The 22,952-nt window shown below is 50.7% G+C and overlaps 1 protein-coding gene across 3 annotated transcripts; it reads left to right on the top strand.

Moving 5' to 3' along the window:
• Positions 1-4,549: 4,549 nt before the first annotated feature.
• On the top strand, positions 4,550-22,657 carry LOC111139555 (leukocyte immunoglobulin-like receptor subfamily B member 3). 3 transcript variants are annotated; one of them, XM_022491865.1, is made up of 14 exons: positions 4,550-4,601; positions 4,767-4,879; positions 16,663-16,875; positions 17,096-17,131; positions 17,299-17,586; positions 17,748-18,047; positions 18,271-18,552; positions 18,858-19,157; positions 19,416-19,451; positions 20,266-20,382; positions 20,737-20,773; positions 20,853-20,890; positions 21,082-21,128; positions 21,766-22,657. In XM_022491865.1, exons 3-14 carry the CDS (start codon positions 16,827-16,829, stop codon positions 21,916-21,918), a joined length of 1,683 nt encoding a protein of 560 aa, XP_022347573.1. In that variant the 5' UTR covers positions 4,550-4,601; positions 4,767-4,879; positions 16,663-16,826; the 3' UTR covers positions 21,919-22,657. The 3 variants fall into 3 exon arrangements, with proteins under 3 accessions (XP_022347573.1, XP_022347575.1, XP_022347574.1); XM_022491867.1 differs by lacking the exon at positions 20,266-20,382; XM_022491866.1 differs by having other exon boundaries at positions 4,591-4,879.
• Positions 22,658-22,952: the final 295 nt, after the last annotated feature.

Genomic DNA, 22,952 nt, shown 5'->3' with positions numbered 1-22,952 from the left:
GTGGGGAGCCTGCTTCCCCCTCTCTCTCTGCCTACTTGTGATCTCTGTCAAATAAATAAATAAAAATCTAAAAAAAAAAACAAAAACAAAAAAACAAAAACCCCTATGCGTGCCACCTTCCGAACGCTGCAGACCTATATCTGACCACTCCACTTTCATGGCCAACATGTGGGCAGAAGCGACATTATTCACAGGGAGGATTGCGGTACCTTCCGGGCTCCTCACCTCCTCGGATTCCATCGTTGCCCCCGTATCCTCTGTTTTCAACAGAATGACTGGCGTCCTGTCCCAGTGACCCATCATGTGGGTCAGACAATGTCCCTCTTCTTCAGAACTCTCCAGCAGTTTCCCATCTCAAAGTAAAAGCAAAGGGCCCATGTTGTCTGTTCCCCATCCCCATCTGCATCTCTTATCCATGCTTATGCTGCCCCTATCGCTCTACCTGGAAGGCTCTTCCCCTAGTGGCCTCATGGTCTCGTCCCCCACTGCCTGCTGGTTTCCTGCAGCGTCACCTCCTCAGGCCTTCCGTGGTAACCCTACCTTAAAATTTAACAGCCTTCCTGGATGCCCCTTCTCTCTCGCTTTATTTGCCTTACCGTTTATCACTAGTGTGATTTATAATGAGAAATTTGCATTGGGCCTTCATCCCCATTCCTGGCTCAGACCTCCTAACAGGCTTGCAATTTCCTAAGAGCAATAAAGGAGTCGATATTCCTAAAAAAGCCCTTTCAACCACACCTGGGTTTATATTAATGAGATGACCCCCAGGGAGGGGAGAGGAGCTGAAGGTTGGGTCACTCATGAATTGCCAGCGATGTAATTGTGGATGTAATAAAGCCACCATACAAACCCCCAAGAATGGGATTTGAGAGCTTTTGGGTGGATGCGTATGTGGCGATGGGGGGGAGTGGCCCCCTTGGAGAGGACATGGAAGCTCTGTGCCCTCTCCCCACGCCTAGCTCTAGGCAGCTCTCCCATCTGCTGTTCCTGAGTTACATTCTCCCGTAATAAACCAGTGATCAGGGAGGTAAAATGTTCCTCCGAGTTCTTTGAGCTGCTTTAGCAAATTAATGAATTGGAGGAGGGGTTTGTGAGAAACTTCAGTCTGGAGATGATGCATATAGTTAGTTTTTCGTATATTCAACAATTTAGTGACTATCGACTACAGCTGAACCTGACGCAGATAAGTAGAACAGGTGAGGCCCTGCCCTCCTATAACTTTTTCATCTGGGAGCTAATCTACAAACAAGAGAACAGGAATGAACTGGGTAGCTGGGAAGACCTCGCAGTACCTGGTGACAGTAATAGGATAACGTGGGCACGACCCCATTTCACAGAGGAGGACGCCGGTGCAGAGAATGGTGGAGAAACTTGTCCAAGGGATTTGGGTGAGCAAGCGGCTGCAGGTTTCAACCCAGGAATCTGGCTAGAGTGGGGCTGCCTCCGAGGAGGGGACGCTGCCCGCTATGAGCACAGAGCACCGAGCAGTGCTGAAGAGGGCAGCTATGGGGCCAGGCTGTCCCAGCTCCAACCTTGGCCTGACCTCCTTTGTTAAGAGACTGCATGGGCAAACGGACGGTGGCCACACCAGCTACAAAGATAGGATTCTGATCCACAGCCTGCAGCAACATGCCCAGGAGGCCACCCTGCCACCTCTAGTAGCAGAGTGGGAAGCCACACGATACCCTTGTAACAATCGGTCCAAACTGGCCAGGACTTGACTGATAGCAGACGGCTTCCCTAATTTTTGTCCCTGGCTCTAATTTAAGACCAGCAAGAGAAAGCCAAGTATGCTCCCCTAACCGATAACGCAGGACAACGCCTTCTAGGGAGGCTGTCTCCACTGCCCGGGGCACATCGGCTCTGGTCAAAGCTCCAGGGCAACTTTCCAAGGTTTCCACTGTAGGCTTGCCCCCTCCTCCGCCCGTCTGTGAGCTCCTGCCTAATAGCCCCCTTTCAAAAAAAAAAAAAAAAAAAATTCTATTTATTTATCTATTTTTAAAGATTGTAATTTATTTTAGCAAGAGAGACAGATACAGACACAGCACAAATGGGAGGAGGGAGAGGGACAAACGGACTCCCCCTGAGCACAGAACCCCATGACGGGCTCCGTTCCGTGATATGGAGGATCATGACCTGAGCTGAAATCAACAGTTGGCCACTTACCCAACTGAGTCACGCAGGTGCCCCGTCACGTCCGTTCTCGCTTATTCCCACATTGTGTAATCTGGGGCAAGCTCTGTAGCCACCTTTTGGGGCCTCAGTCTCTGCCTCTGCAAAACAGGCCTGATCATAGTGTTAGTGGTCTTTGGGTGTCTACCATGGTGCTATCGCAGGGTCGGGCAGCTTCTCTGAGGGGACTCCTGGTGCCTGTTTTGAGGACAAGGTAAGTTACTATATGCAAAATTCTTTTTTTTTTTTTTTTAAGATTTTATTTATTTATTTGACAGAGAGAGATCACAAGTAGACAGGCAGGCAGAGAGAGAAAGGGAGAAGCAGGCTCCCTGTCGAGCAGAGAGCCCGATGTGGGGCTCAATCCCAGGACCCTGAGATCATGACCTGAGCCGAAGGCAGAGGCTTAACCCACTGAGCCACCCAGGCGCCCCACTATATGCAAAATTCTTAGCCTCGCACATTTAAGGTGCTCATTAAACACGATCTAACACTGATCAGTGAAGCTGTTGGCGTGAATGGCGTTTCTCTAGACAGGAAGGGGCTGGAGGGAATACGGGCTCAACTCTCTTCAGGGCGCTCCCCAGATAACTGCGTGCTTTACAGGTTGAAGGTTTCTGCAACCCTGACTCCAGTGAATATACTGGTGCCATTTTCCCAACAGCTTTTGCTCACTTCGTGTCTCTGGGTCACATCTGGGTAATTATCCCAATATTTCAAGCTTTATCATCATCATTGTGTGTGTGTGTGTGTGATGGTGACCTGTGATCAGTGAGCTTGGATGTCACTATCATCGTTTTGGGGCACCACAAACCACACCCACATAAGACAATGAATGTGTGTTCTCGCCGCCCCATCAGCCTACCGTTCCCCGTCTCATGCCCTCTCCCCGGGCCTCCCTGTTCCCTGAGACCCGGCAGTACTGAGATGAGGCCGGTTAATACTCCCACCGTGGCCTGCCAGGGTCCTGTGAAAGGAAGAGCTGCACGTCTCTCCCTCTAAATCCAGCGCGAGACCTGACTAAGCTTAGGGAGGGAGGCGGGTCGAAGGCCAACTCGGGCCCAGAGCCAGGTCTGTTGCGGCAAACGGCCCCGCCGTAAGCACAGAGGGAAAGGTCGCGAACGCTATTGCAAGAGCTCAGCCCGAGCAAGGCCCTGACTCCCTTCAATTCTGTGAAGGCCCAGGGAGGCGTGGAGCCTGCACACCCGTCTGAAGCCCGCAGAGGTGGTTCGGCAGGTGGGAGGAAAGAAGCCGTCCCCAGGACAGCGCTACGTGAAGCAGCCGGTGCTGACCGAGGAGCCGCCACGAGTTACCCGGAGCCAGCTGACGTGATCCGCCACGGCGGCTGCGCTAACCACGGGTCTCCGGTGTGCACGGAACAGCCTCCCGCCGGCGGAGGACGCCGTGTAGGACTCTCATCACTGGAGAGAAGTCAGCGCCGGCCTCAGAGCCGCAGAGGACAGGCTGAGTCCTGCCAGGGCCTAAGGCAGCTGGGGCTTCGAGCTGGAGCCCACGCTCAGGGACACTCTGAGACTCCTAGGGCCCTTGGGGATGATGCTGCATCTCCTCTGCCTGGGCTCCGTCGCGCAGCGGCAAAGCCTGGATGGCGGCCGTGTCTTTACAACACGGTTACTGAATATCTTCAGCCCAGTCTTGAGACCTACTGCTCAGAGGGAAAACAACCATCCTTGTCCCTGGTGACAATGCACCTGGTGACCCAGGGGCTGCGATGGGGATGTTCGACGAGATTAATGTTGTGTTCACACCTGCGAACACAACACCCGTCCTGCAGCCCCTGGATCAAGGCGTCCTTTCAACGTCCAGGTCTTAGCATGAGCAAACACCATTGGCAAGGCCGCAGCTGCCTTAGTGACGGCTCTGATGCAGCGGGGCAAAGTCGACTGAAAACCTTCTGGAGAAGACTCAGCATTCTAGACGCCATTAAGGGCACTTGGGATTTGGGGCGCCCGGGTGGCTCAGCCGGTTAAGCATCCGACTCTTGGCCTCAGCTCAGGTCTTGATCTCAGGGTAGTGAGTTCAAGCTCTGCACTGGGCTCTACGCCTGTGGAGGCTACTTTAAAAAAATAAAAGAACATTTGTCATTCACGGGAAGAGCTCCAAATACCAGCCTTAACAGGCGTTTGGAAGAAGTGGATTCCAACCCTCATGGGTGACTCTGAAGGGCTCAAGGCTTCGGGGAGGAAGTCACTACCGGAGTGTTGGGGAGAGCAAGAGAACCGGAAGTCGCCGTGGAGCCAGAAGAAGGGACTGCACCGCGGCAAGCTCACGGTCAAACTCGAACGGACGAGGAGCCGCTTCTGAAGGAGCAGCAAGGAGAGGGCTTCCCTGAGTCGGAAGCTACTCCTGGAGAAGATGCTGTGCACGTCGTTGAAGTGACAACCGAGGATCTGGACTATCTCACAGACTTGGTAAACAGTGGCAGGGTTTTAGAGCATCGACTCCGATTTTGAAAGCAGCTACAGAAAGCAGTTCTACTGCGGTTAAATGCTGGCATACAGCAGCACCTGCCACTGAGAAGTTTGGAAAGGAAGAGTCGATCGATGGGGCAAACTTCACTGTTGTCTTATTTTCAGAGTCTCCCCAGCCACTCCATCTTCAGCACCCGCCACCCTGTCCAGGCAGCAGCCACCAGCACAGAGGCAAGACCCTCTGAAAACAGGAAGATTACGACTCGCTGACAGCTCAGGTGATGATTAGCATTGTTAGCAATAAGGTATTTCCCCAACTGTGGTGTGTACATTGTCTTTTTAGACATAATGGTATTGCACGCTTAATAGACTACAATATTATGTAAGTGTAACTTTTTTTTTTTTCTGAGAGAGAGAGTGAGGGGGAATTTTGGGGAGGGAGGGCGAGAGAGTCTTAAACAGACTCCACACTAAGCACAGAGCCTGGCTGGCACTTGATCTCACGACCCTGAGATCATGACCTGAGCCGAAATCAAGATTTAGCTGCTCAGCTGACAGAGCCACCCAGGCACCCCAGGCATAACTTTTCTATCCATCAGAACACTATGGCCATGGCCATGACCTACCATATCAGGCTGCTCGGGATAGGTGTGTGTGCTGGGACGCGTGTGACCCCTCTGCTGAGCCTCAGTGGGCTTTGGGCTCACATCATCACATCGCCTGAGCAAGTGAGCTAGGTATCATTTAAAAAGCTGCCTCCGTGCCACTGGTCCCAGTAGAAATCTAGTGGTAAGAGACATGAGCATGTGTGCAACTGGAACCATCCACGATGAGCTGGGTGTGGTCCTGTCCACTCAGTCCTGTTTGCAGCCCACTGCTGAGTAGGTGGTGGGGCTGGGCCCCCGAGCAGGTTCAGACGACAAAGACGGAGTTACGTGCACACACCTACATGCCTACCCCGTCACAACGACACCTCTCTTCGGTGGTCATCAACAGCTTTGCGGCCTGGGTCCTGTCTGGGCAGGGTGATATTCTGGAGTAGTGTTGCCCCACCACCACACCAGTGGAACTCTGAAAATTACCAGTGAGCACATATTTTGGTAATGAACAGGATAATACATGTTTTGTGGACAGAGATCTGACTAGGTGTGAAGATGTACACAGACTCCCGGATAGTAGCTACTGCCTTGCCTAAATGATCAGGGGACTGGAAGGAGCAGCATTAAGTGGGAGGAGACAGGGTTGTCCAGAATGGAGGCATGTGTATGCATAAATGATAGGAGTGGGTGCAAAGCACTGGGATCTCTGAATCAGATAGACATGTCCCCAAGATGGGCTCCTGGGTGGCTCAGTCGGATAGGCATCTGCCTTTTGCTCAGGTCATGATCCCGGGGCCCTGGGATTGAGTCTGCTTCTTCCTCTCCCTCTGCCACTCCCCCTGCTCATTTTCTGTCTCTCTCTCAAATAAATAAATAAAAACCTTAAAAAAAAAAAAAGAGAGAAATGTTCCTAAGAGAATTCCCTCTAGACTTAGTCCTTAATGACCCAGGGGACTGGGTGGCTCACTGGGTAGGTGTTAGCCGGCCTCTGTTCTTCCCTGTCCCGGTGTTTATGCAGTGGCCTACAGAGGAAGTGGCAGACATGGAGGGTGGTCGGGGGTCTCGTAACGTAGACTGAATTTCAAGAGTGACCCAACTACAGGCTCTTCTCAATGTCTACCACTTCAGCAGTGGAGACCAGCACTGAGTCCTCAGTGTTTCTTTACTTGTTCATTGTTATTTATATATTTTCTTTGAGAACTGTCTCTTCAAATTGTTTTGCTCGTCTGGAAGGGTTTTAGTATTATTTGCAAAAGTCCTTATTTATTCCACAAATAATCCTTTATCAGACACACACACACACACACACACACACACACACACACACTTCTCTTAGTCTTGGCTTGTTTTTTTCCATTACCTAATGCTATCTTTTGAAGAGAAACATTTTTAACTTTTTAAAGTCCAATGAACCTTTCTGTTGTTGTGCTTTTTGTACCTTGCTAGGAAATCTTTGTCTAATCCACAGTTGTGAAGATCTTTAAAAGTGTTTTTTTGAAGATGCCTTATGGTTTTGACTTTTGCTATTAGGTCTATGATCCATTTCGTGTGAATTACTGTGTATGGTGATGGTGTGAGGTAAAGGTCAAGGTTCATTTTTTTTCCCAAATAGATTTCTAGTTGTTCCAGCAAGATTATCTTTTCCTCAAGCAAGTACTTCTGTCCCATTAAAAGTCAATCAATCATGTATGTGTGGGTTTACCTCTGGCATTTTTTCCACCTACCTATCCCTATGCAAATACTACACCGTCCATGAGATTTGTTCCTTCCATAGAAAGTCTTGGAGTAAGAAGATGTCCAGGTTTATTCCTTTTCAGAACTGTTGTGCTATTATTGTTCTTTTTGTATTTCCACATACGCATTAGTGTCAACTTTTCGACTGCTAAAACAGCTAGTTGGGCTTTTTAAAATTTTATTTATTTATTTATTTATTTAAGTAATCTCTACACCCAGCGTGGGGCTGAAATTCATGATACTGAGATCAAGGCTCACACACTCTTCTGATTGAGTTAGTCAGGCGCCCCAGCTAGTTGGGATTTTGATTTGCCTTGCTTACCAGTTTAGAGAGACTTGATTTCTTGACAATATTGAATATCTTTTTCTTTTTTAAAGTTTTAATTTTGATTCCAGTTAGCATACAGTGTAATATTAGTTTCAGGTGTACAATATAGTGATTCAACACCTTCATACATCAACCAAGGGTCATCACAAGCGCAGTCCTTAATCCCCACCACCTGTTTAAGCCGCCCTGCTATCCACCTCCCCTCTGGTAACCATCAGTTCTCAATAGTTAAGAGTCTGTTTCTTGGTTTGTCTCCCTCTTTTTATTCCTTTGCTCCTTTGTTTTGTTTCTTACATTCCACATATGAGTGAAGTCATATGGTGCTTGTCTTTCTTTGACTGACTCATTTCGGTTAGCATTATGCTCTAGCTCCATCTTGCTGCAAATGGTAAGATTTCATTCTTCTTAATGACAATGTTGAGTCTTTTTTTTCTTTTCTTTTTAAAGATTTTATTTATTTGACAGAGAGAGATCACAAGTGGGCAGAGAGGCAAGCAGAAAGAGAGAGAGAGGAGGAAGCAGGCTCCCTGCAGGGCAGAGAGCCCGATGTGGGACTCAATCCCAGGACCCTGAGATCATAACGTGAGCTGAAGGCAGAGGCTTAACCACTGAGCCACCCAGGTGCCCCCAATGTTGAGTCTTTTTAAATGTTTGTTTATTTATTTGTATTTTAAGTAGGCTCCGTGCCCAGCATAGGGCTTGAACTCGCAACCCTGAGATCAAGAGTCGCACGCTCCACCGACTGAGCCAGCCAGCCATTTCCAATGTTGAGTCTTTCAAGCAATGAATGCGGTATCTTGTTTAGTTCTTTAATTTCTCTTAGCTAAGTATTATAGTTTTTAGTCTTCAGATCTTATACATCTATACTTACACTTAGCTCTACTTGTGTATAGTTTTTGGAGCTATTAAAATAGTATTTTAATTTTGCTTTCCAATTGTTCCTCGTTAATTTACAAAGTAAAATTCAGTTGGTATTTCTTCCTCTTCGATCTGTGTGCCTTGTATTCCTTTCATTTGTCTTACTGTTAGCCAGTTCTGAATAGAAGTTGTGACAGCATCATTGACTTGTATCACGGAAGTGTTCAGTATGATATTAAAGGTTTTTCATAGATGCTCTTTATCTGATTAAGGAAGTTCCCTTCTCTTCCCACACAGCTGAGCATTTTATTTATCAGACTTTGTGCATTCACTTATATTGTGATGCGTTTTTGCTCTGTTAGTCTTAAAATGGTGGGCAACCTTTATCATCAGATGCCCAACTTGTCATCTTAGGGTAATTCACACTTGGATGTATTGTCGGCTTTTGTTTACCAATATCTTGGTGAGGATTTTTGCATTTGGTTTTGAAGGATATTGGTCTGCAGCTTTCTTTCCCAGTACTGTCTTTGTCTGATTTGAATTTGGAGTAATGCTTGCTCATAAAATTTTTGCAAAGTTTTCCTTACTCTTCCACTTTCTGAAAGAGATTGTGTAGAATTGTATTTTTTCACTAAATGTTCAGTGGTATGTGCCGGTGAGGACATTGGGGCTAGGAGTTTTCTTTGTTGGAAAGGTGTTTTAACTACAAATGCAATTTAATATTTTAAAGAATATTAAGGTTATTTCTTCTTGAATGAGTCTTGGTAGTTTGTGTCTTTCGGAATACCATGGTCCATCCATTCAAGGATGGACCTAAATGCTATTATGCTAAGTGAAATAAGTCAGATTGAGAAGACAAATACCATATGATTCCACTTATAACCAGAATTAAAAAACAAACAAACAAAAAGCGGAATCAGACATATAAATACAGAGAATAAATTGATGGTTGCCAGAGGGGGCAGGGATGGGCAAAATGGGGGAAGGGGAACGGGAGATACTGGATTCCAGTTACGGAATGAGTAAGGCACAGGAATAAAAGGGATAGCATAAGGCATATGGTCAATGATACTGTAACAGTGATGTGACGGGACAGGTGGTAGCTACACTTATGGTGAACATAGCATATGTATAAACTTGCTAAATCACTAAGTTACCAACCTAAAATTAATGTAATATTGTGAGTCAACTATACTAAAATAAAATGAGTTGGATCATTCAACTTGCCAAATTCTGGGGCACAGAGTTTGTAGTGTTCTCTTCAGTCCTGTTAATATCGATGTGGTTTGTAGTGACATTCCGTCATTCATTCCAGATGTTGGCAAGTTGTGTCTTCCTTTTTCCTATGATTAGCCTGGCTAGGCCTGGGCAATTTTCTTTTTGTCTTATTGAAGAATCAGCAGTGAGTTTCATTGATTTTTGTTTTTTTTTTCTGTTTTTGCTTTTATTTATTTCTGCCCTTTATCATGCTCACTTTGGGGTGAGTTGCTCTTTTTCTGGTGTCTTAAGATGGAAGTTTAGGTGACTAGAAACTATTTTTTTAAAAATATGAGTTATATGTTTTAATATGAATATGCTGCTCCAACTTTCCCCCTAAACACATGTTAGCTGCATCTCAAAGGTTAGAATGTGGTTTTCATTTTCATTCAGTTCAAAATATTTTCCAATTTTCCTTGAGCTCCTCTTTGCCCCACGAATTATTTAGAAGTGTGTTGTTTAATTTCCAAATAGCTGAAGATGTTCCAGATTATCTTTCTAGTAATAGATTTTAACTTAAATTCAATTAGGGTGTGAAAAGAAGCAACGTAAGATATTAATTTTTTTGAATGTTAAGCTTTGTTTTGTAACCGAGGATATGAACTATGTTGGCCAACACTCCACGTGCACTTGACAAGACTGTGTTTTTTTGCTGTCGGTGGGGTGCTGCTCTCAGCGTGTCAATTAGGTCGAGTTGGTGGGCAGTGTAGTTAAGGTTTCCTATATCCTTGCTGATGTGCTATCTATTTGCTCTATCAATAACCAAGAGAGGAGTGTCAAAGTCCGTGACCGTAACTGTTGATTTACCTACTTGTCCTTCCATTTCTGACAGTTTTTGCTTTATGTTCTTTGAAGGTATGTGGATTTGTGCATTCACATTTAGAATTACTGCCTTCTTGGTGAATTGACTTTTTAAAAAAATCTCTGATAATTTTCTTATTCAAAAGCCTACTTGATCTGGTATCTTTTACCATACTATCTTGGACAGTATGGCCACTGTGGTAAATAGAAAGCTGCTGATTGCTCCCAATTCCCAAAGGTGTCCATGCCCTAATTCCCGAAACCTGTGAGCATGTTACCTTGCAGGCCAAGGGGACTTTGTAAATGTGACTAAATTAAGTAGCATGAGATGGGAACGTTACACTGGTTATCTGGATGAGCCCAATGTATTCACAGGCTTCTTAGAGGGAGACCATAGGGGCAGAGTAATGGTAGGGGAGGTGAGAACAGAATCAAGGGGCTGCAGTGGTTGAAGGAAGGGGTTGGGAACCATACGCTGCAGGCAGCCTCTGGAAGTTGAAAAGGCAAGCGCACAGATTCTCACTGCAGAGCTACCAAAGCAAGCATCCCCGCTGACACCTCGGCATTAGTCCGGTGATTCTGTACTTGTGACCTCCAGAACTGTAAGGCAATAAATCTTTGTTGTTGAAAGTCACCAAGTTCATGGTAATTTGTTACGGCAGCCACAGGAAAGTAACACAGCCGCTTAAGCTTTCTTTTGATTGATGTTTGCAAACATATTCTTTAACCTTTACCTCGTGCACATTGTTTACCAACTGTACATGCCTGGGTCTTGGTGGTGTTAATCCAGTCCTACAGTCTCTGTCATTTAATTGTGCTTTCCGCATTTACATTTAATGTAATTACCGATCAGGTTGATTTTAGGTTTTCCATCTTATTGTTTGCTTTCTGTTTGTCTCCTCTTACTGTTTGTCCTCCTCTTACTGTTTGTTTCTCCGTCTTCCCTCTTCTGCCTTCTTTTTGCTTTTTGGAATATTTTTAAGTATTCCATATTAATTTATTGGTGTCTTTTTTTTTTTTTTTGAGAGGAGGGAGGGGCAGGGGAGAGGAAGAGAGCATCTCAGGCAGGCTCCATGCCCAGTGGAGAGTCCGACACAGGGCTTGACCTTATGACCCTGAGATCATGACCTGAGCCGACATCAAGAGCTGGATGCTTAGCCGACTGAACGTTCCAGACTCCCCTTTCTACTGGTGTTTTAACTATAACTCTTTGTGTGTTGTTCTTAAAATGGCTACTGTAGATATTGTACCTACCTAATTTCAGAGTCTACATAGAGTTAATATTTCACATTTTTCAGAAAAAACAATAGCCTTACAACTTATGTTGCAGGTGTCCTATGTATTATATCTACATATATTCAAACCCCACCAGACCTTATTGGTTTTGCTTTCAATAGCCATACATATTATAATGAATGTAACAGAAGTATGTTATTACATTTACTTAGATAATTACCTTTTTGTTCTTCCCAGTTTCCCTCTAGAATTCCTTTCTGTCTTAAGACATACCTTATCATTTCTTGTAGAGCACAGCTGCTGGCAACAAATTCTCCATGTGTTCCTTCCTCTAAGAATGACTTTATTTTGTTTCCATTCCTGAACAATATATCCGGAAGAATTCTGGGTTGGCTCTCCATAACTTAAAAAACTTCTGACCAGCATGATTTCTTTTTTTTTTTTTTAATAGATTAAAAAAAATTTATTTGACAGAGAGAGAGCGCACAAGCAAGGGGATCAGCAGGTAGAAGGAAAGGGAGAAGTGGGCTCCGTGCTGAGCAGGGAGCCTGATTTGGGGCTCGATCCCAGGACCCATGACCTAAACTGAAGGCAAATCCTTTTTTTTTTTTTTAAGATTTTATGTATTTATTTGACACACACAGAGAGAGATCACAAGTAGGCAGAGAAGCAGACAGAGAGAGAGAAGCAGGCTCCCTGCCAAGCTGAGAGCCCAATGTGGGACTCAATCCCAGGACCTTGAGATCATGACCTGAGCCAAAGGCAGAGGTTTAACCCACTGAACCACCCAGATGCCCCTGAAGGCAGACTCTTAACCAACTTAGCCACCTAGGCTCCCCTAACCAGGATGATTTCTGATGTGAAATCTGTAGTTATTCAAATTGTTTTCCCTCTTATGTAACGTGGCTTTTTCTCTTTTTTTCTTTTTTGGTTTTGACCAGTTCAATTTTGATGTATGTGGGCATGGTTTTTAAAGCTTATCCTATTTTTCATTTGCTGAGCATTTTGGACGGAAATGTACGATTTTCAACAAATCTGTAAAACGGACAGTTATTAATTTCTTGGAACTTTTTCCCTTCAGTGATAGCATTCTCCTTTTGCCGGCAGATCAGTTATGCAAATTGTTCCACAAATCCCTCCACCTGTGTTCATTTTTTAAAGTCTTTTTTTCTCTCCTGCTCAGATTGTAATTTCCCTTGTTCTGTTTTCAAGTTCACCGACTCCTGCCTCTGTCATCTTCATTCTGTCATTAGACACAAGGGATTTTTAAATTTCAGTTACTCAATTTTTCAGTTCTCCAATTCCCTCCCCCCCATTATAATTTCTTTGCTGAGAGAAGTCTATTTTTTTTCTATTTATTTCAAGAGTGTTTGTCCTCATTTCATGAAGCTTGATTATAAAAATGGCTTTGGGGGCACCTCGGTGGCCCCGTCAGTTAAGCATCTGACTCTTGATTTTGGCTCAGGTCATGGTCTCAGGGTCATGAAATGGCGCTGCACATTGGGCTCTGAGCTCAGCAGGGAGTCTGCCTGAGATCCCTTCTCTCTCCCTCTCCTTTTGCCCTCCTCCCCCAAAATAAATAAATAAATCTTTAACAAGAAGTGGCTTTAAATTGTTGGTCAACTCAGGGTTGGTGTCCATTGAATATTTTTTCCTTTGAGTGTTACTGAGACTTTCCTGTTTCTTTGAATATTACATTAGGAGGCACTGTGTTCTGATAAAGTCTTCTGGGGAATGTGGATTCTTATTTGTTTGACTAGGTCATCAACCTGGTTAGGTACTCAATGACATTTAAAAAAAAAAGATTTTATTTATTTATTTGACAGAGAGAGAGAGAGTGAGAGAACACAGAGGGGGTAGTAGAGGGAGAAGCAGGCTCCCCGCTGAGCAAGGAGCCCGACATGGGACTCAATCCCAGGACCCTGTGATCAAGACCTGAGCTGAAGCCAGATGCTTAGCCAACTGAGCCACCCAGGTTGTCCCACTAACTGACATTTTTACCTGCTTTCGAGGATGTAGCTCCCAGTCACAGTTCAGCTTTCACAGCCCACGCTGACCATTTCTCTGGTTTCACTTCTAAAAAAACCCTTAACAACAATACCTGACTACTGCTACTTGATCATTCTCTCATTTCCTCCATTAAAATGGACAAATGTGTCTTGGGACCTAGTTATTCTATCCTCCATGTGTCAGATTTTATCTTTTTGGCTTCTATTTTTATGATGTCCAGCTGCATTCTGGGATACTTTCTGAGTTTCATTTTCTAATTCCCCAATTTTCTGATCAGTTGTCTAATGTCTACTATGGAATAGATCTTTTGAATCTTTTTATTTAATTAACGAGTTTTTATCTATGAAATTTCTTTAGCACTCTTTTTTCCACTAAACTCTTCCTGTATCATGAATGTCATGTCTTCCTCTGTCTGAGGTTTTATTTTATTTAAAATTTTTTTTAATTTTATTTTTATTTATTTGACAGAGAGAGAGAGAAAGAGAGAGAGAGAGATCACAAGTAGCAGAGAGGCAGGCAGAGAGAGAGGGGGAAGCAGGCTCCCTGCTGAGCAAAGAGCCTGATGTGGGGCTCAGTCCCAGGACCATGAGATCATGACCTGAACTGAAGGCAGAGGCTTAAACCCCTGAGTCACCCAGGTGCCCACTGTCTGAGGTTTAATTTATTTTTATTTTTATTTTTTGTCTGAGGTTTTAAAGCACGCTTATTTTTAAATCTCTTCCCAATTTTCAATTTATCCCCTTTGTCTTTGTTGGGAATTCCCACAGTGACTGGGGTCTGTACTCTATTTTTCATGGCATGGTTATCACACACACTCAGTTATTTTGCCACTGAGCTAATCCTCCACAGAAGCTGTCACCCCCATTTCCCCGCACTGTGAGTCCTAAACAACCGACCAGCTTGCAATGGCTTCAGACTCCCGGTTGGTAGGTGTGCCTGGCACGGGGCACCGGCGATGCACAGTGGACTCAGACCTGAGCTCTACACATCGACGCCTGCCCATATTGCACGAAGGGCTTTCGCTCACACCTGGAGAAAGGAGCTGGATTCTGGGGGTTAGCTCGTACCGGGAGAGGGGACACTGCAGTCCCTGTTCAGACAGGCAGCAGCTCACACCGGGAACCCTGTGTCTCCTCTGGGGCTTTGCCCCCTGTCTGCACACATACACAGCAAAACTCCAGATCCTGGGCCCGTCCCTGGGACTCGTGACTAAGCCCACTCAGCGCTGGTCTCTGCTTGTCTAGGGATTCACTCTGCACTTCTGGCACTTCACTTACTCTAATTCAGCTGCGGCCATGAATCTAACAAAGCTTTCCGCGTGCTTGCCGTGGATGTTGGCTGTGGCCTGCAGCTGGCCCCATATGAACTCTGGCGCTGCGGTCATCTCAATGTCTACAAACCACACATGAAACCACCCCAGATGACCCCCTCCATGCCTCCATGATCCCAGCGGTCCTGAGGGTAGAGGCCACTGTGTCGTCACTATGAGGAACAGGAGACTCAGAAAGGGGAATTATCTGCTGAAGAATGACAGTAAATGTTTCAGCTCTTACTTCCATCTCCGAATTGCCTCTTACCCCGTGCCTGGGAAGGAATTCACAGTATGGGACGGAGAGGTCTGCCCAGTGGAGGACTGGACCCGGGGAGGCAGAAATGCACTGGAGGTTCAGAAGGAGCGAAGATGATAAAGAGGGTGCTGACTTAGAGAAAGAAGGAAGTCAGGGAAGGGAAGTGTCGGGGGCAGAGAAAACCCATGATCCCAGGGCAGGAGGAAGGGCCATGCTTCCTTCTGAGAAATGAGGATCTGTCTTCAGGGCACCTCCCAAAGCCTGCCTCTCCCTGGGTTATCCTCCGGGGGTGGCCCCACCGGCTCCTCCAGGCACCGGACAGACGGTAGAATAGCCTGTGCTCCTCGTGCTCTGGCGCTCATGTCCACTCACCCGATCCACCCGGCCCGAGACCCTCTTAACATGGTCCAGCCCATCCCAAGACTCAAGGAGCCGGGCTGCGCCAGCGCGTCAGCCTCCCCCTGCGTCTCCAGCCAGGCCTCTCCTCTCCCCGGTTCATTCCTCCCCAGAGGATCCTTCTGATCACCAGGCTGGTCTGATCCCGTGGGAGGCTCCAAACCCTCCTACACTCTCCTTCAGAAAGTCCAAGTTGTACCATCTCTTCCTCCAGGCTGTGACCGTCAGACCAGCACCACCAGCCCCAGCAAACACAACTCACCCCCAACACCTCCCCAGACACCACAAACTGAGCTATTAACAAGTCCACTTGCCTTCTCCGGCCCCTCAGCCAAGCTGCCCCTGGCCACCTCCTCTCCAACCTGCCATCCTGGCTCACTCCGCTCAACCGCGCAAGCGTTGTGAGACAGGTTTGTGTAAGGGCCTAAGCAAGGAAACTACGTACACGGCCTAAACACAGACCAACACACCGCCCAGGGAGCAGGTAAATGCTGGGGGCAGGGAGGCTACCAACTGTTAGCATATCCTATAGCGTTAGTCGTCTCCAGACAGAAACTGGTTTGACTGACTGCTGGTTAAAATCTTCCCGGGCGCGCTCCAATCCTGTGACAGGCCCCAGCCTCAGTTCTGAGAGCAGCTCGAACCGTTTTGGTGGAGGGCGGCCCCCAACTCCCATCTCTGTGCTACCCCCAGCTCACGCCTCCCGTCACTCCATCCCCCAGAAGGACCGCTCACAACAAGGACCCAGACTCTGTGACGTCTACATGTTACGATTCTCACGATTCCCTGTTTTCTCTTTTCTTTCAATTTGGAACAGTCTTACAAGGCTATAATAGAATCGTTTCCCACCTAAATATTTGTATTGTCTGTTGTCACTAGCCACAGCCCCTCTAGTCCAGGGAACGAGTCTGTCCCCTCACCAATGAGTCCCCATGCCTGGCACCATGACGGGATGTGGCCACTGCTCACTGCACACGGACTGATTGCCAACGTGGTGGGAGGAAGGACGAAAACTTGCGTTGACGGAAGCTCAGGAAAGGGAAGTGTCTCAGCCCAGGTCACCCAGCCTCTGTGTGAGACAGGGCAGAAGTGGAACTGAAATGGGGCTGATTCCCAGGCCCTGCCCTACCTCCCCCAGCCTCGAGTCCTGGAATCAGTGTTGCTCTCTAGACCTGGGCTTGCTGGGGAGGAAGCAGAGAGAGTGGGGTCTGGGGAGACAAGATTCAGTCTGTCTGAGAGGTCCCATGACCTGCTGCTCTCGGGTCACCCTTCAGGGAGAGCAGAGAGAGGCCCTGGCAGAGGCTCTTCCCCTTCCTGTGAGGCCATCCCTCTATGACCTGTGATGAGGAACACGGGGCCTGGGTTGTACCACACCCCATGCATCTGTCTGTCCAGCTCACGCTGAGGACTTTATAAGCTGTCTGCACCGCTGGGGACCATGGGAGGCAGTGCCAGGACTCCGACCCTCACTGCTGTTCTCTGCCTCGGTGAGCTTTCTGGAAAAGAGGAGGGATGGGGTCGCCCCCCTCCTGCCCCCTGGTCTGGGTCCCTGGGAGACCTCAGGACTGGGGATGATCAGTAGGGGCAGAACTTCTTGGGGGAGGCGTGTGCTCAGCCCCAGCTGTGACCCCAGCACCCAGAGGCCCAGACCAGGCCTGGAGCAACTACGTGTGGGTGTGGGAGGCACTCACAGGAACTCTCTTCCAGGGTTCTGTTGGGGCCTGTGGGACCAGGCACAGACAGGTGAGTCTTCCCCAGATCTTCTGTCTCCACCAACCACCCACTGAGCAGCTGAGGGGCATAGAGGGTCAGGGCTGATAGTGACTCATGTGGGAGGGGCCTTGGGATAACAGGTGGGAAACTGAGAGGAGAAGGGCCCCCTTGCAACTCCCCATCTGATTCCTTTCCAGGGACCCTCCCCAAACCCTCCATCTGGGCTCATCCCAGCTCCATGGTCACCAAGGGGAGCCGTGTGACCATCTGGTGTCAGGCGTCTCTGCAGGCTGACCGCTACTATCTGTATAAAGACAGGATCTCTGAGCCCTTGGAGCCCTTGGAGACCTCACAGGGTTCCAGCAACAAGGCCGGTTACTCCATTACATCCATGAGCTTACACGATGTAGGGCGATACAGATGTACATATCAGAGCAGGAAGAGCTGGTCACAGCTGAGTGAACTCCTGCCCCTGGTGATGACAGGTGAGGGCAGGAGATGGTCCCCTCCCCCTGGGCCCCTCCTCCAGGCAGAAGGGAAAGGACTGTGGCTTCACGGGGACCCCTTGTTCACAGCCGACAGTACATGGGGTCCATGGGGTCCGTGGGGTGATGGTCCTGTAACCAGCTCCCTCCTTCTCCCTCAGGACAGCACGACGCACCCTCCCTCTCAGCCAACCCAGGCCCTGTAGTGGCCTTGGGAGGGAACGTGTCCCTCTCCTGTAGCTCATCGTGGCCACGGGGGTCATTCCATCTGCTGAAGGAGCAGGGGGCTGATGCGCCCCAACACCTGGAATGGAAGTTCCGTCGTGAGAGGGGGCAGGGGCTCTTCCACATGGGCCCCGTGAACACCTCCCATGCGGGGACCTACAGATGCTACGTTTCTTCTGAGTCATACCCGGATTCGTGGTCACATCCCAGTGACCCTCTGCACCTTCAGGTCACAGGTTAGGGAGGCCCTGCCTTACCCCATCTACCTCCTGGACCCAGATGACTGACCTAAGCTATATGCACAGTGGAACCCTGAGGTTGATGAGGGGTGGGTGACACTGTTGTCCTGGGGCCAGAACCACAGGTGGGAGAACGTGGGAGGGGCCCATGAGAGCCTCACTGCAGGCTGTGGGCCATGCGGGGAGTGCGTCCCCAGTACCACTGTCCCCTGCTGTCCAGGTGTCTACAGGGCGCCCGCCCTCTCGGCCCAGCCGGGCTCCCTGGTGCAGTCTGGAGACAGTGTGACCCTCCAGTGTCGCTCAGAGACCGGCTTTGACAGATTCGCTCTGACCAAGGACGAGGAGCTCAGAGCTCCCCAGAGTCTAGAAGGGCAACCCAGCCCCAAATTCCCCCTGGGCCCTGTGAGCGACACCCTTGGGGGCCAGTACCGATGCTACTGTGGACACAAGAGCTCCTCCACCTGGTCGGCCCCCAGTGCCCCTCTGGTTGTCCTGATCACAGGTGAGGAGCTCCCTGACCCATGTCCTGTCTGCTCAGGGCCTGGGACCACGGTTGTCCCTGGGTGATGGGGTCCAGGCAGAGGGCCAGGAGCACAGGCTGAGGTGGGGATGTGGTCTAGAGACAGGTACTGAGAAAGGGACAGTGAGGGCCATGGGGATAAAGGACACCCACTCAGAGAGATGGGAGGTGCCGAGAGGGGGTCCCACACAGAGTCCCTGGAGAGAGGATAGTGGCCCCCCACCCAGGGTCAAGAGCATGTGGGAAGGGGGTGGCTCTTTACATGTCATGACCTTCCTCTCCCCCAGGAATATATGGGAAACCGTCCCTCTCGGCCCAGCCTGGGACGTCAGTGTCCTGGGGGGAGAACGTGACCCTGCAGTGTCGCTCTGAGATTTGGTTTGATATCTTCCACCTGTCCAAGGAGGGGTCCCTCGCTCCTCCCCAGGTCCTTCGTCTGCAGGACACAGCAATACCTTCTCAGGTCAACTTCACCCTGAGTCCCGTGACCTCAGACCTCAAGGGGACCTACCGGTGCTACGGCTCACACAGCAACCACCCCTACCTGTTGTCACAGCCCAGTGACCCCCTGGAGCTCCTGGTCTCAGGTAGGGGCCCCAATCCTGTCCTCTTTGTGTCCTCAGGGGAGTGCCAGGGTGGGATGGGAGTGAGGGGGTCACAGGTGACCCTCTCTGGCATGGCTTCTCTCTGGGGTGACCACAGGGCTCCAGGAGCTCTGAGCCTGGGCCAGGTGGCAGGTGGGGTGGTCATGGCAGAGGGAGCAGGGGAGAGCCCAGTGGGGGGAGGGGCACCCTGAAGTGAGGAGCACGTAGCCCACGCCCCTCACCTCCCTGTCTTGGTCCCAGGCGGCTCTGAGGATGCAGCCCTCAGCCCACAGAGGGGTAAGTGGGGTCTCTGGAGGGGGGTGGTGGGTGGGAGGAGCTCAGCCCAGTCTTGCCTCGAGATTATGGTGGGAGAAAGTTCTTCTCACTGGACAATTCCTCGGATTGCAAACCCGAATGCAAGGGGCCAGCAGGTGGCTTCGTCACCGCGTGCGGGGCAGGCGGGGGCAGCAGGCTCGCACACAGCATGTCTGAGCTCGCCTCCACGTCGGGGGCTCGGCCTGAGAGCGGCTGGGGAGTCGACAACAAGGCTTGGGAGTCACACCCCCAGGTTCAGACCCCAGTTCTGCTCTTGGACAAGTCATGTCCCTCTCCGGGGCCCAGGCTCACCATCGGCACAACAGGCCTCCCGCCATCTTCCGCAGCTCGCTGGGAGATTTCAGTCCAAGTCAGGGCCCTCCCCCTGCCCCACAGACGCACACACTCCAGGTCCACACCGGCCCCTGTGGGAGCGTCAGGCTGTGCAGAGTGGGAGATGGGTCTGGGTTGGGTTTGGTGGACAGGTCACTCCCGTGTTCTGTCTGGAGGGCAAGGGGGCAGCACGGAAAAACCCCAAATCCCGCAAGGGAACCCACGGCCTTGGTTCAAGTCTCAGCCCTGCTGCCTCCACCCTGGGCGACCTGAGACATGCGAACGACCTCTCTGTGCCTCAGTTTTCTGTCTGTGGAGTGGGCGGGAGGGGCGGCGGTCATCTGCTGGGTGATCGTTGACGGGGTCAGAGCTGAGTGCACAGAGCGGAGCAGGTGCCTGGCACACAGTAGGTGCTCAGGTAAATGGCATCACTGGCTCATTCATGGTGTGGCTCGTGCACAAGGTCCCCACTGGTACCTGTACGTCCTCATCGGGGCCTCGGTGGCCTTCGTCCTGCTGCTCGGCCTCCTCGTCTTCCTCCTGGTCCGACACCAGCGTCGGGTCAAAGGCAGGAAGCCAGGTGAGAAGGGAAGGGGGTGACAGGTCCCAGGGGGTGGTGGCTGCCCAGTGGGCCGACCAAGGGTGGGCTCAGGGCAGCGGCCAGAGGGAAACCAGAGTGGCGTAGAAGGACTGCAGCATCTCCCAGCGAGAAGCTCTAGAAAGGAGGGTACACGTGGGCATGTGTGAATATTGTATCCTTTTGCCTTTTTGAACTTATGAAATGTTTGGAAACACATACAAGCTTTGTTTTTTACTGTTTAGCACGGCTTTCTCTGTATGGGGGGGGACGGGCAGGGATCATAAAGATCCTCAGCTTAAGGCCCTGGGAGGGTTCGGGGATGGGGGCCTGAGGCTGATTTCCACCTCCCTGCAGCAGCGGCAGCGTCTGAGGACAGAGGCCTGCACAGGAGGTAAGAGCACCCCGAGACCCCCGACTCCCGCTAGCCAGCGGCCCCCTCACTGCCGCTAATACCACTGCCTCCTCCCCAGTTCAGGTCCTGAGGCCGCCGCCCAGGAGGAGACCTTGTGTAAGGGGAAGCATGGGCTGCCCTGGGGGAGGGAGGAGGCGGGCCCAGAGACGTGGGCGGGCAGGGGTGGGCTGGGGGCAGACAGCATCCGACTCCTGTGGCTCTGTAACTGTCACTGTCTCTGGGCTCCTGCCATGTGACTCTCGGGGGAATCTTGGCTAGAGAGGGGCCGCCTTGTTCTGTCCCCACAGATGCTGTCGTCAGAGACACACAGCCTGAGGACAGACAGGACAGACAGGTGAGCTCCCTGTGCTCCGGACCAGGGCACCCCTGCCTCCCTGCTCACGTGGTAAACCCAGCGGACACTCCACCCAGCAGCCGGCCTCTCCCTTCTGGAAGCCCATCGCGCTCTGTGCTGCCGTGACCCCACTCCCCGGGCCTCTTCTCATCTCCAGCCGCAGGGACACTCGGGGCGAGTGGGCAGAGTGGCTGGTTAGGGCTGAACAGCCTGTGCCCCGCACAGAGGGGCGCAACTCCACGCCCTGGGTCTGCGGAGGCCCGGAGAGGACACCTCCGCAGCTCCACACACCCTGGTCCTACAGCGACTCAGCCCTCTGCTTCCCGTTCCTTCTTTACCCAGCAACCCACGGCACGTTCACGCGCTTCACCCTGGCCACCAAGCTGAGCCCCCTGCGGCGGGCGCTGGGTCTGCCTTGATGGCCACCTCAATTCCTGCTCCAGCCTCCCCAGCACCAGATCCCAGGCCCAACCCCGTGTCCACACCACAGGCTTTTCCACCTCACACCCCTCCCCCTCAGATACACCGAAGGAGGCAAGAGCGGGCTCAAGGCCACCCCTCACTGTCTAGCAAGGCCCTTAGCCCCGCGGAAGTGTCATCCTCTCCTCACCAGCCTCGTGCCTTTCCTCTCCCCCAGCTCCAGCCTGCGGTTTCTGAAGACCCTCAAGATGTAACCTACGCCCAGCTGAACCACTTGGCCCTCAGACAGGAGACAAGTGCACCTCCTCCCTCCCAATTAGGGGAGCCCCCGGAGGAGACCAACGTGTACGCTGTCCTGGCCATCCACTAGCCCGGCAGACTCATACTGCCTGCTCCAGGGGTCTGGAAGTCTCCCTGCAGGGACCCCGGAAGGCGCAGGAGCTGCCCCCAGCCAGCCTGGAGGTAGGACACGGACCAGGAACTCAGGAACTCGGGAGACCTTGTGGGAGCTGATTGCTTCCAGAATTTCCAGGACCAGCTGATCTGTACAGTTCCTAGAAGGATCCACAGGAAGCCCCAAGACGGTTCGTTACCAAGTGGCAACCTTTGTGGTGTGGTGGGAATCCAGCACTAAGCTCCAAGAGCTGGGGACCTTCTGGAGGCTTCCTGGCAGCTTGGCAACATCCCAGGACCCAGGGCCATCACGCTGAAGCTGAGCACTTTCAGCTGACCTGAGTCCACGGCCTCAAAAGATGGACTTGAGAGCAGTGAGGTTGCTCAATGTCAAGAACTTCCCGTTTCCCGAGACCAAGCCCCTTCCTCTGTCCCACGCAGCTTCTCTACAAGACAGAGAAAGGGAAGCTGGTCTCCCTCCTGACCTGTGTTCAGAAACTCTAGATGCGGGGGAGGGGAGCGGGGTGCCTCAGCTGTCCCCTCCCAACCACACCAATATAAGTGTTGAAACCAGCCTGTCCTTCCTGCCCAGCGCTCCCCAGCAAATCCCAATTAAACTCGTTTACCCTCGCCTGCAACCCAAGGGTCAGCCTTCAGCTCTGGACAACCCTAACCCTGACTTCTTTTTCTGGGGGCAAGGTCCGAAACGCTAGGGACGCTTGGCTGGCCTTGCCTCCACTTGCTACTTCCTCTGCCCAGAAAGGAATCCCCCACCCCCATGCAAGTAACTGGCCCGAGAACGCCCCCTAACACTGCTGGTGTCCCCACTGAAACACGGAAGTGGTGTTTATGCTGCTCACCACTGTCCCCTTGCCCCAAGGAGTGAGGACCACCAGCTGGCAGGCTCGCCAGGCCCTTCTGAGGCGGCGGCAAGAACTAGCTGGAGGGAACCTGATCAAGGACCCGGCCTGTGCCTCTCCCCACCCGAGGTGCTATGTTCAGAAAGTGGAG

This window comes from Enhydra lutris, unplaced genomic scaffold (genome assembly GCF_002288905.1).
Source record: "Enhydra lutris kenyoni isolate GAN:26980312 unplaced genomic scaffold, ASM228890v2 scaffoldscaffold111, whole genome shotgun sequence".
Lineage (NCBI taxonomy): Eukaryota > Metazoa > Chordata > Mammalia > Carnivora > Mustelidae > Enhydra > Enhydra lutris.
This window is presented reverse-complemented; position numbering and strand designations above follow the sequence as displayed.